Here is a 12,945-nt window from a genome sequence, read left to right as displayed (position 1 = left end):
TCATACCTTTTAATAAAATATTTTCACTATGTGGAAAGGTAATTTTGTTTTTCATTTATTTTTCTGTATTGCAAATTCCCCTGTCTTGTTTAAGTTTTATCCTAACCAAGGAAAATAAGACAGCTATCAGTCCAAAAATATTTGCTAATCTTAACTTATGTATACTTTTGCATGCATCTCTGTTTAAATAATTTATAGATGGTTTTAATATCATAGAAAAAACAGTCCACTTTTCAGATATTATTTTGAAAATTGGGCTAAAAGAACAAAAGAACAGAACTATGCAAGATCAACCGATGGGTTGCCATAAATAATCTTAATTAGCACATAGGATCACAAATTCTGCATCCTGGAACATAAATACCAAGGCATGAGATGTTTGTTTGAATTCCATAGATGGTGCTTAATTAATTCTGTTTTATCTACAATAATTACTTAAAATACATTAATAATTTAAATTAGGTATTTTAAAGAGACTAGATGTTCTTTGCTAATTGCAGAGTATTTCTGGAAACTGTCATTCTCCTGGAAGTTAATTTTAGATTTAGTAAATGGTTAAAAAGTGAAAAATCAAAACATTTATAGTGTCTGATATATACTTAAATATACAAATTAAATATTTTATGGTCCATCGAGAATTATATTTCATTCTTCCTTGCTATATTCTTTCCATTCCAGTCACATTCTGAAAATCTTGGTGCCATCCCAAGCTTTCTGATGTTAAACCTGATGGAGTTTACATGTGCCAGCTGAATTCTTTGTTACTACTTCACATTGTGGTGGCATCTGTTTAAGGCCCAGGATGTAGCTAGATATATGATGTTTATTGAAAATCATCTTGAGAGGCAGATTCTCTTTGTGGGATTCGTTGTCTAGTTGAAATAAACAATCACAAGCCAAAACTTTCAAGAGAAAACAATGGCAATTTATTTGTACTCCTTTGCAAAGGGGATGCTCCTTGTGCATGCACGCACACAGTGGACACACCCCAAATCTTCAATATTCATTCTTTATATTCTCCATTGCCATTACAAATTTACCTCCCACCTCTTCTTCATTGGCTTAGTAATCATGCTGTAATCATAATCATAATCGTGACAACCTATGCAAAGCTTCTAAAGTGAATACATTATCTCCGGCCCTGATTACTTCACCCACTCCCCTAATTCTATCCCCCCCCCCGCCCTTATTTACGAATTACCTTTTTATGGTTGTTACTTCCTAGGAATTGTACCTAAAGTTGCTATCATATCAGTAAATTCTGGTTTTCAGTGTAGCAGAGACCTTCCTAGATACAGTTTTCAAGCTTCAAGCTGGGCTCATGAGATTAAATATATAAAATGTATTTGCTTTACAGGCTAGCATGTCTTCTCACAGTTCTGTAAAAACAATAAGCTCTTTTTCTCCACATCTTGAATAAAATACAAACCTAGGAAGATTCTCTGAAGTGAAATATTTGCTTTGTTTTATTTAAATTTATTTTCATTACAGGCAAAGCAAGTAATTTTCTTATCACATTATATAAACAGGTCTAGATAACATGACATACACTACCAAATCACTAATAATCTAAGAATCTTTGAAGAACAAAATAGTAAGAATGCTTTTATTTATTTGTGTGTGCGTGTGTATATGTAATGTATTGTCTCCTCAACTCCACAGACTCTACTAATATAACAGAGGAAAAAAGAAAAACACAATTTTTCTAGAAAAAGAACTGACATTAGATGTTACTAATATGACCTTTATAAAATAGGACTGCTTTCATTCAATAATTTATACTTCCCTGATTTTTATTACTAGTATCCTGAAATACTGAAATACTTACATGCTCAGTTTTAAAATACATTTCCAGAATCTCAGGTATTCAGTTTTACTATCCATTATTCAAGATGCCTATTGTGTTATCCAAAATATTTACTTTATTTAACTTTTCTCCCAACAAATTGTGCTTGGTGGTCCAAGGATATTTGATTCTGTTAATTATTGCCATTCTTTCCTAAAACAGTTCTCTGGTTCCCATAGTTTATAGTTTTACAGCATGCATTTATGGTTTTATGATACCTAGGTTTTGACCTTTATGGTTTTAGGTTCCAACATTTTATTCCTTCTATAGAAAGAATTTGTAAAATCCTGTGCACAGAGAATACTTTTTCTCTTTATAAACATCTCAGATGGATTGGCCCTACTATAAATATTTGGTATACCATTCACCTGAATATATTAAGATACTAGATTTTTTAATACATTCTGCTGTTTTCCAGATCATACAAAGTAAGATCAGATTGACAAAAAATGGAGGATCAGATTTTGAACTTTGAAAGAAAAAACAGCATGCTTTACTATAAATGCAGCCTTTAATTATAGAATAAAACTTTAGCTCAGCGGTTCTCAACCTTTGTGTGACGGTGACCCCCGTCACACGGACGCGCCACGCATGCGCAGCGGCGCCCCCTGAGGGGGAAAAATGGCGGATTGCATTGTTTGGCGACCCCCGTAAAATGGTCGTTCGACCCCAAATGGGGTCGCGACCCATAGGTTGAGAACCACTGCTTTAGCTGAACAAGCCTAAATATGACATTTTAATCTGCAAGCTGTATGAGCTGCAATATACTCAACCAGTAAGTAAATTGTAAAGGAAGGAGCCATGTGTTGGGAGACAGGATGTTTTTCCTTGTTTGTAGCAGTGGGTTCCCAACCTGAAATTAGCAATATAACTATATGGCAGGACTATTCCTCTTAGGAGCATACTCAAAGCACAGTTTTGCTACATTACTGACTTCAAAGGGACTCTGTGGTTTTAGACTTAAATATTTTTTAATAAAAACAAGTAAAAAGGTGGATTCCTAATGGCATATTTCCCTATGTGGAGTTGTTATTGTTGGTTTAGACAGCTACAGTAAACTTCTTTTAATGGACTCAAAAATTAGACCTAAAAGTTAATAGAAGAATCTTCTGAAACAAACATTCCAATTAAAGTAATTTATGTTAGCTACTTTGCAGAAATACTATTCTAGGGCTATGAACCCTAAAAATTTGGTGGATTAGCGTGTTATAATAAGACAGACATTTTACGGTTCCCGGGTCACATCCAGCCCTGTGGTTGTCTCCACATTAGGTCATTTGGAAATTAGAAATCAAATGTAAATAAATGTATGCCATGCATGCAATACAACTGCATTGCTTTTATTTTGAAGGCAGCTGGTATTTTTTTTAATTTACGGATGCGTGTGCATGCATGACTATGCACCTTCACAGTCCTATTGGTTTGGCCCTCCACTACAATCTCAGTTTCTTCTGTGACCCCCTGTGAAATGTAAAAACCCCTAATTTTGATACTCACAATACGAAGACAAGTCTGGTTAACAAAACAAAGATTTATTGGAGAATAACATAAAAAGAATAAAAAGAAAAGAGAATAGAATAGAATAGAAGCGTTTGCAAACGGCCTCCTGGATCCTTCCCAATGGATTGGCTTCCAGGAGCGCACTGGCCTGGTTTCAAGATCTGCATTTTATACCCCTACAATGTATGCCACATCTAAGAAGCTCTTTCATCTTTATAATGTACTCTGAAGTTGTACTTTGTTAACCTGACCTCTTTCGTCCATCTGCTGTTATCTTATTTTCACCTAGGGTCAAAATCCCCCTCCTTGATAGTGATTTCTACTCAAAGTATAAGTTCCTGTGTCCAGAGGATTTTTAGGCAGGAAATAGTAAACATTTGGTCATAATTAATTATCTTTGCTGATTACCATTTGTAGTCATTTTTACATATATGTTTCATTACATTATATTATATTGGCATTACATTGTTACATTTGCGTTACAGTGTTACATTTGTACTAAAGAGACAGTTTTATATAATGGCATTACATTTCTACAATTATTAAAAGAATAACTTTTATTTCCTTCACCCCTGAGAAAATTAATTGCTCACTTCTGTTTAAAAAATGAGATTTTATCAGCCCATTTTTTCTCCTCTTTTAAATATGTCTTGCAGAGAGGGCTGTTTTTTCTCATGCTAGCTAAACCAATTTGTCTGCTCCCTGCCATGATGTAAAATGTTCACGTAGTATAAATATCCTTGTTTTGGTTACTTTTAAAAACTTGAGAATATTAATAGTTTCTCCCAGTTTCTCTATCATTTTAATCATACCTTGCTGCACTATTTTCTGTTTAACCTTTGAAGTGAAAAACTGGAAAATTATTTTTAAAAATATTTTCAACAGCTTTATTTAAAATAAAGAACTCTTAGGTGTATTTTGTGTTATACAGTCAGGTCCAGAAATATTGGGACATCGACACAATTTGAACATCTTTGGCTCTATACACCACCACAATGGAGTTGGAATGAAACACAATGTGCTTTAACTGCAGACTGTCAGCTTTAATTTGAGGGTATGTACATCCAACTCAGGTGAACGGGGTAGGACTTACAGCAGTTTGCATATGTGCCTCCCACTTGTTAAGGGACCAAAGGTAATGGGACAGAATAATAATCATAAATCAAACTTTCCCTTCTTAATACTTGGTTGCAAATCCTTTGCAGTCAATCACAGCCTGAAGCCTGGAACGCATAGACATCACCAGACGCTGGGTTTCATTCCTGGTGATGCTCTGCCAGGCCTCTACTGCAACTGTCTTCAGTTCCTGCTTGTCCTTGGGGCATTTTCCCTTCAGTTTTGTCTTCAGCAAGTGAAATGCATGCTCAATGGGATTCAGGTCAGGCGATTGACTTGGCCATTGCATAACATTCCACTTCTGTCCCTTCACAAACTCTTTGGTTGCTTTTGCAGTATGCTTTGGGTCATTGTCCATCTGCACTGTGAAGCGCCGTCCAATGAGTTCTGCAGCATTTGGTTGAATGTGAGCAGATAATATTGCCCGAAACACTTCAGAATTCATCCTGCTGCTTTTGTCAGCAGTCACATCATCAATAAATACAAGAGAACCAGTTCCATTGGCAGCCATACATGCCCACGCCATGACACTACCACCACCATGCTTCACTGATGAGGTGGTATGCTTAGGATCATGAGCAGTTCCTTTCCTTCTCCATATTCTTCTCTTCCCATCACTCTGGTACAAGTTGATCTTGGTCTCATCTGTCCATAGGATCTTGTTCCAGAACTGCAAAGCCTTTGTTAGATGTTGTTTGGCAAACTCTAATTTGGTCTTCCTGTTTTTGAGGCTCATCAATGGTTTACATCTTGTGGTGAACCCTCTGTATTCACTTTGGTGAAATCTTCTCTTGATTGTTGACTTTGACACACATACACCTACCTCCTGGAGAGTGTTCTTGATCTGGCCAACTGTTGTGAAGGGTGTTTTCTTCACCAGGGAAAGAATTCTTCGGTCATCCACCACAGTTGTTTTCCGTGGTCTCCTGGGTCTTTTGGTGTTGCTGTGCTCACCGGTGCGTTCCTTCTTTTTGAGAATGTTCCAAACAGTTGTTTTGGCCACGACTAATGTTCTTGCTATCTCTCTGATGGGTTTGTTTTGTTTTTTTCAGCCTAATAATGGCTTGCTTCACTGATAATGACAGCTCTTTGGATTTCATCTTGAGAGTTGACAGCAACAAATTCCAAATGCAAATAGCACATTTGAAATGAACTGTGGGCCTTTTATCTGCACATTGTAATTGGGGTAATGAGGGAATATCACACATCTGGCCATGGAATAGCTGAGAAGCCAATTGTCCCATTACCTTTGGTCACTTAACAAGCGGGAGGCACATATGGAAACTGCTGTAAGTCCTACCCCGTTCACCTGAGTTGGATGTACATACCCTCAAATTAAAGCTGACAGTCTGCAGTTAAAGCACATTGTGTTTGTTTCATTCCAACTCCATTGTGGTGTTGTATAGAGCCAAAGATGTTCGAATTGTGTCGATGTCCCAATATTTCTGGACCTGACTGTATAAATATTTGTGTAGCACACATCTTGATTAAGAGCGTGAATGTTCAGCTACTGTATAATGGTTTGAATGTTCAGCTATAATGGTTTTCAGATATTAACACAGATAAACATGTGCATTTTTCTTTTTTTTTCTTCCACAGGCAAACAATATGGGTGTAGGTGTAATTGGTATTATTGAATGCAACTTTCTGAAACCAACCCATAATAAACAGGACTTTGATTATACTAATGAATATAGGTAAATGCTTATTTTACCAATATAAAAGAGTTTTTGTACATATTAAATATTCTTATTTATAACACTAGATATTATACCAAGCTGGATGAATTGAACTTCATGCTAGATGGATCCTAGCTTCTCTGTGTTGAGTGAAAGACCAAGGGTGTAGCTATTTAACTTTCCATCGAAACAGAAGACATCATGCAAATGGAAGCCTTGCTTTATCAGGATTTTTGATACTTAACCAGATAAAAGCCCTATTCCACTCTGAAATGATTTAGTGTCTTTCTTGTGCGTATGGTAGTATTAAAAGGGAGATCAGCATATTGCATGTTTTATCTTATTCTCGTGTAATTGCATATTTCCATAAATGAGTGCACATATTGTAGGTGTTTCAGGGAAGTTATTGAGGCGGGGAGCTTTAGATCTTTAAGTAGATCCAGTTCTCAATAGCTAATTTGGCATAATGGTTAAAGGCACTGATAAGAAACCAGGAGACTGTGAGTTCTAGCTTTGCCTTAGGCATGAAGCCAACAGGCCAGTCATTCTCTGTCAGCAATAAAAAATGATAAACCACTTCCAGAAATGTTGCCAAGAAAACTACATAGATGTGTCCAAGCAATCACCAGGAGTCAAAACTGACTGAAAGGCACAAGAAAAAAATATTACCAGCAACTTATGGTAAAGCAATGGTGCCCAAGGAATAAGAAAAAATGCCTCCTTTTCTCTGGGAAGGAATATGCCATCAAAGATATTCACTCATTGGACATTTGAGTCCAAATCATTGCTTTCTTATTCTCTGTTTCATTTATGTGATAATTATATTTGCTGTTAAATTGTATTAGGAACTTCAAAATAGTCTTTCTCGTTTATTAGGCGTACAATACATGCCCTTGGTGAAAAACTTAATGATTATTGGAATGAGATGCAAGCGAAGAAAACAGAATATCCTCTGGAAGTATTAGTTGACGATACACAGTAGGTTTTTATAAGCATAAATCTTTCCATAATACTTCTGGGCTTGAATAATTATAAACTATAGTTGTACTTTTCTAGGTTTTATATAGCTCATAATTTGTTACAGGAAACGGCCTGATCAGACCTGGGTTCAATGTGATACTTGCTTAAAATGGAGGAAGCTTCCAGATGGAATTAATCACTTGCCAGAGAAATGGTACTGTTCATATAACCCTGACCCTCAGTTCAGGTAAAGTAGGTAGAAATGAAATAACATTTTAGGTGTAATGTTAGCTACATAAAAATTAACAATATCTTATTACTTTTTAAATTAGAAATTGTAATGTGCCTGAAGAGCCTGAAGATGATGATTTAATACCGTATGAGAAAACACATAAAAAAAAGTGAGTATTCAATAACAAGAAATTTGAAATATACTTACATGTATCTTAAAAGCACTTCTTAGAATGTGAAAAGACAAGGTCAGCATAAATTATATTCATTCTACACAGTTTAAAATTGGTTTATTTTATTTGCCCCTCTGTAATAGATGTAGAATTCAGGCAAATTATGGTAGGGTTTAACTATGTTTCAATGAAAGAGATCAAGACGATTATAATTTTTATTGAAGATTTTAATTATAGTAATAAAAAACAAATACAAATTAAACTCAGAGAAAGGAAGATAAAAAGAAAGTAAAAGGTACCAAGAAACAAAAAGAAAAAAGAGAGGAAAAAAATATAGTTATCAACTGAAGACCACAATTGGACTTGAGATGATGCCAGGGATGCTGCAACAGTTGTCAATATATGCCAGTATTGACTTTTTTCAGAGCCATCCTAATTTTGAACAGTCATACATTAAATGTATGATCATAAATCAAGGGCTACTTATAATAAAGAAGTAGCTTCCAATCTTTAACGTAAGTATGATACTACATAAATAGGTTTGGTAGCTTTTTACCTCCTATAACTTCCCATAACCCATCCCATAAGACATCAACACTTTGCAGGTGTTAGCAAAAACTCTATAAAGGGTTGCCAGAATTTTATAAAACACGTCCTGTTTTAACCTTCATCAAATAAACTAACTTTACATTCCTTCTTTTTTACTTCTGCAAATCTTAATCTTCAATTCATTCAAAACTGTCATAGAATTTAATCTTTTTTTCAATTCTTTGTCCCATCACATAGGCTTTTACAAGTCTCATTTGTAAATCCAATGTAAAGATATTACCCAGGTTGTTCCCTTAGTTTATCATTTATATTTCCTCTGTAGTTTTTAAAACTTCATCCACTTTTTAATAAAGTGTCCTTATTTGAGTAATTCTCTTGGCCCGTCACTTTTATTTTCATTTCAAATGCCTTCTCTGTCAAGTAACCAACACTTTTTTAAAAAAAAATAAATCAGTATTTATAATTTAATATTTTTGCATCAAGCAAGATTTGTTTCACATCTATTGAAGTAAAGGTCAAAAGACTCCTTTCCCTAAAAATTTAATGTCTGTAAGGAAATCTTATTTTAGCTTTGTAAACATTTTGCAATCAGCTGCTAGACTATAAGCCATAATGAAAATAGCTTGGTCAGTAAAATGCTCAGAAATGCTTCCTCTGATGAAACCCCCAAATGTAGTTATGGGATAAGACAGCTTCATAGAAAAAGAGAGCTTGGGGGTAGCAAACTTGGGGGTAGCTGAGAATTGCGTAAAATGATCATTGTGCTACAATATATATATACAATTTGCTAAATATAGTAATAAAAGTAATTAGTCTTTTGGGTGATCTAAGGGGATGGCTTATGGGGCTTATGAGCAAATAAATTTATAAAAATATATTATTTAAGGTGTGGCCTTTATACAGGCCTAGTAGAAGTAGTCCCCGTGTCCTTCTGTGCAGAGTAAAGTCTGTTGTAATCTCCATCTTGATGTATTTTCATTGGGCACTGCACACCAGACAAGACCAGTTTTCTGTGATAACACTATCATTCCTTCATTAATATCCTTTAGACATAGAGAATTTTAATTTCTCTATTGGTAAAAAAATAAATCAGAAGCTCTCACAGTTGACTGCATTTAGCTGACTCAAAATAACTTCTTTATATTCATATAAAAATATTTACAATACCATACATTCTTCTTTACAGCAACATAGCTCAATTGAAGACCTCTTACAGAGATACAGAGACAAACCTGAGACTGGAAATCCAGCTCCTAACTCAATACTCTTTTTGCACAGACTCAGTAGCACTTTCTTCACATTGGCTGACTGAGTTACCACATGACTCTTCCTGCTCATGAATATTCCAACACTCCTCCCTTCATGACAGGAAGAGACATCAGACCTATTGACTTAACACATTCTCCATAGTGAACACTACCCAATGGTTTAGTCATCATGTCTGCCAAATTATCCTCAGAAGAACAATGATGTAAACTAATCAATTTTCCTTTTACAGCTTCCCTGACATTACAATACTTAATGTCTACATGTTTACTTCTGTTCTTCACCCTGTCACCAGTTGCCATTTTTATACAGGCAGCATTGTCTTCAAATACCTTTACAGATTCTTTTACATTAATATTTAAATCTTGCAACAACTGTACATCATCATTTGGCAATGATGTACATCATTTTTCTTATAAACCCACTTACAACCCACAGCTTTGGTTCCCTATGGCAAAGTCACTGATTTAAACATGGTCTCCCATGGATTTCATCTCTTTATCCATGGCCTCCTTCCATCTTTCTTGTTCAGCTTTTGGTAATGCCAACATTTCTTTATAACTTCATACTACACATTGCAAACCTTTACCTTGCTGGCAGAATACCTGTCAGGCGGAATTCCTTTATTACATCGCTCTGACCTACGTGGTATTAACTGCTCCTGTGTCTCAAGTCTATCTGGCTTCATGTCTTGTTCAGCCTCTCCTCCCTGAACACTGACATCTTCAATAATCATTTTTTATCATTAAATGAGTTATTGTCATTAAATAGATCACCGTCATTAAGTGACACATACCCAGAATTTGCATTAATTCTGTCCCAATTTTGTTCTGCGAAATTAGCAGACCTTGAAATTACAATTCTTTTACTTCCATCGCTAAAGCAATATCCTTTTGATCCTGGCTCATAGCCCACAAACCTGAGCTTTCTTGCCTTTTGCTGTCCCTTTCTTCTGATTGCTTTTGGAATATGTACCCATGCAGTACTTCCAAAAATTCTCAAATGTGCCAGTGATGGCTTTCTCCCATATAGAATGGCATATAGAGTATTATTAATGGAGGAACTCCACAGCCTGTTAACTATATAATTTGCAGTCAATATGGCTTTTCCCCAATATGACCTGCTCATACCAGAATCCTCTAATAATGAATCTTTCATTGTTTGCAAAACACCATTCCTTCTTTCAGCTACACCTTTCTCTGCTACTGTGTAAGGATTTGTACGTCTGTGTCTTATCCCCAACTGCCCCAACCATTGTTGGAATTTAGTTGACATAAATTCAGTACCTCTGTCAGTTTGCAACTGACACACTTGTTGTCTGTACCTTCTCTCTACAAAACTTACCCACTGTTTGAATTGTTGTAGCACCTCTGTCTTTGTTCTAAGCAAGTAGCAAAAACTATATCTGCTATAATCAACAATTACCAGTGCATATTTTGCTCCTCCCAAACTGGCTTGCATAGGTCCCACCAGATCTGCATGGACCAGCTCTAGAACTCTTTTTGTTTGTCTTGTGCTACATTTACTAACTGGGAATGCCTTTGACTTTGATGCTTTGCATACTGCAGTCCAAATATGTTTTGCATCCCTTCAAATTTAGCCCTTCTGCAAAATCTTGCATTTGCTGCAAAACTTTAAAGCTTGCATGGCCAAGTCTTCTACGTAGAAGATGAACACATGAATCATGCTCTGCAACATTCTTAAATATATGGGAACATTGAACCTTTTGTCCCTGCAATACATATAGATTATCTTCCTTTATGCCTTCTGCACAAATATTCCCATTCCTTTTGATGAGACACTTCCCATTTACAAAAATGATCTCAAAACCTTGTTTGTCTAAATTAGACACACTTAACAAATTATGTTCCATCTCAGGTACACAAAGCACATTGGTAAACTTTGATTCCAAATACGGAATTTTTACATCGCCTTTTCCGATGACTTTTGCTTTCTGGCCATTTGCCAAAGCCACAGCTTCTTGTGCTACTTGAACAAACCTGCAAAATAATTCAGAGTCATTAACAATTGTTTGACTTGCCCCACTATCTATTAGCCATTTATCTCTGTTGTTGCTATAGCAAACTTTTGCAACACCAAACTGTTCCTTTTCCAAATCAATCCTTTTTGGTTGCACAAATATCCTTTGCTGCAAATTGTTCCTTTGCAAACAGTTCCTTTTCAGATGTGTCTTTTCACAAATGTAGCAATTCTTTTCTTGCTGAGCTCTCTGCTTGCAAAATGTTTCTCCTCCGGAGACTTGCAGTCTGGACCCCCTCCTCAGGAATTTCACCTCCTGTGGCGCTTTTCTTGTTCATTAAGCAAACATGCCTTTAAAGCCTCAAAATTTAAGTCTTGTCTTCTTTACACTCAAATATGGCAGAAACTTGTCTTTCCAGGTTTTATCTAAACTGTTCAACACCAATAAAACCTTCTGGGACTCAGGGAATTTAATTCCACGTTGTTCTAAGTCCAAAAATAAACTTTGCATTTTATTTAAATGCTGTTCCACAGATTCACCTGGTTGCAAACAGGCCCTGTAAAGTTTTCTTGACAATTGCACTATATTGCATGCAGAAACATTCACGTGCACAGCTCTCAACTTCAACCAAATCTCCTTTGCAGTCTTTAAATTTGCAACATTTAGAAATTGTTCATCATCTAAATTCAAGATGAGATAAGCCATTACTCGATCATGACTTTTCTGATCAACTGCTGCAAACACTTGTGGTAGATTTTCAACAATATACCACAGCTCTTTTGCTTTGAGTAAACATTCCATTTTTGCAGCCCATACAATGTAATTCTTCTGGCCTAAACGAGGCACACAGCTTTCCTTAAATTCCATTGCAGCCATTCTGCTAATTCTGCCCTGTTCTTATACTTTCTAAACACAGGCAATTTCTTCCAGCTTTAAATTACAATGCAGTCCTTAGTAAGCTCTGGGCCCATAACCTGTTAGAGAATTTTAATTTCTCTATTGGTGAAAAAATAAATCAGACGCTCTCACAGTTGACTGCATTTAGCTGATTCAAAATAACTTCTTTATATTCATATAAAATATTTACAATACCATACATTCTTCTTTACAGCAACATAGCTCAATTGAAGACTTCTCACAGAGATACAAAGAGAAACCTGAGACTGGAAATCCAGCTCCTAACTCAATACTCTTTTTGCACAGACACTTTCTTCACACTGGCTGACTGAGTTACCACATGACTCTTCCTGCTCATGAATATTCCAACATAGTCCATCCATAGAAACAGACAGTGTTGAAGATATTTGTTTGTTTGTTTATTTGTAGGCACCCCTCTCTGGGTGGCATGTACTATAAAACATAAAAACAAATTTAAAACAATTAAAACAATACAAAATAAATATATGTGTTTGCTACATAGCACTATTGCCATAGATGCTAAAACAGCCAAGAGGTGGGGCTCCAGGCCCAGACACACAACCAAATCTTCCTGTGATTACAAAAGGTCAACAGGATGGGGGTCATTCTGATCTCTAAAGGGAGAATATTTGAGAGAGAAGGGGCTACAGCAAGGAAGGCATGTCTCCTGGTCCCTGTCAGCCAACATTCCTTGGCTCACAGGACCTATAATATGCCCAACCTGCT

General features: G+C 35.9%; 1 protein-coding gene across 1 annotated transcript in view; it reads left to right on the top strand.

The window, feature by feature from the left end:
* MORC3 (MORC family CW-type zinc finger 3) overlaps window positions 1-12,945 on the top strand; it is a 50,227-nt gene that overhangs the window by 25,857 nt on the left and 11,425 nt on the right. The window contains exons 9-12 of the mRNA XM_039370050.1: window positions 6,062-6,159; window positions 7,018-7,119; window positions 7,226-7,348; window positions 7,434-7,502. Of these exons, the coding sequence (XP_039225984.1) occupies window positions 6,062-6,159; window positions 7,018-7,119; window positions 7,226-7,348; window positions 7,434-7,502 (392 nt within the window). The remainder of the gene's footprint in view (window positions 1-6,061; window positions 6,160-7,017; window positions 7,120-7,225; window positions 7,349-7,433; window positions 7,503-12,945) is intronic.

This window comes from Crotalus tigris, unplaced genomic scaffold, assembly GCF_016545835.1.
Source record: "Crotalus tigris isolate CLP2741 ecotype Arizona unplaced genomic scaffold, ASM1654583v1 scf7180000017601.7605149639:7615979, whole genome shotgun sequence".
Taxonomy (NCBI): Eukaryota; Metazoa; Chordata; class Lepidosauria; order Squamata; family Viperidae; genus Crotalus; species Crotalus tigris.
The sequence above is the reverse complement of the archived record's forward strand: the minus strand, read 5'-3'. Positions and strand labels throughout refer to the sequence as shown.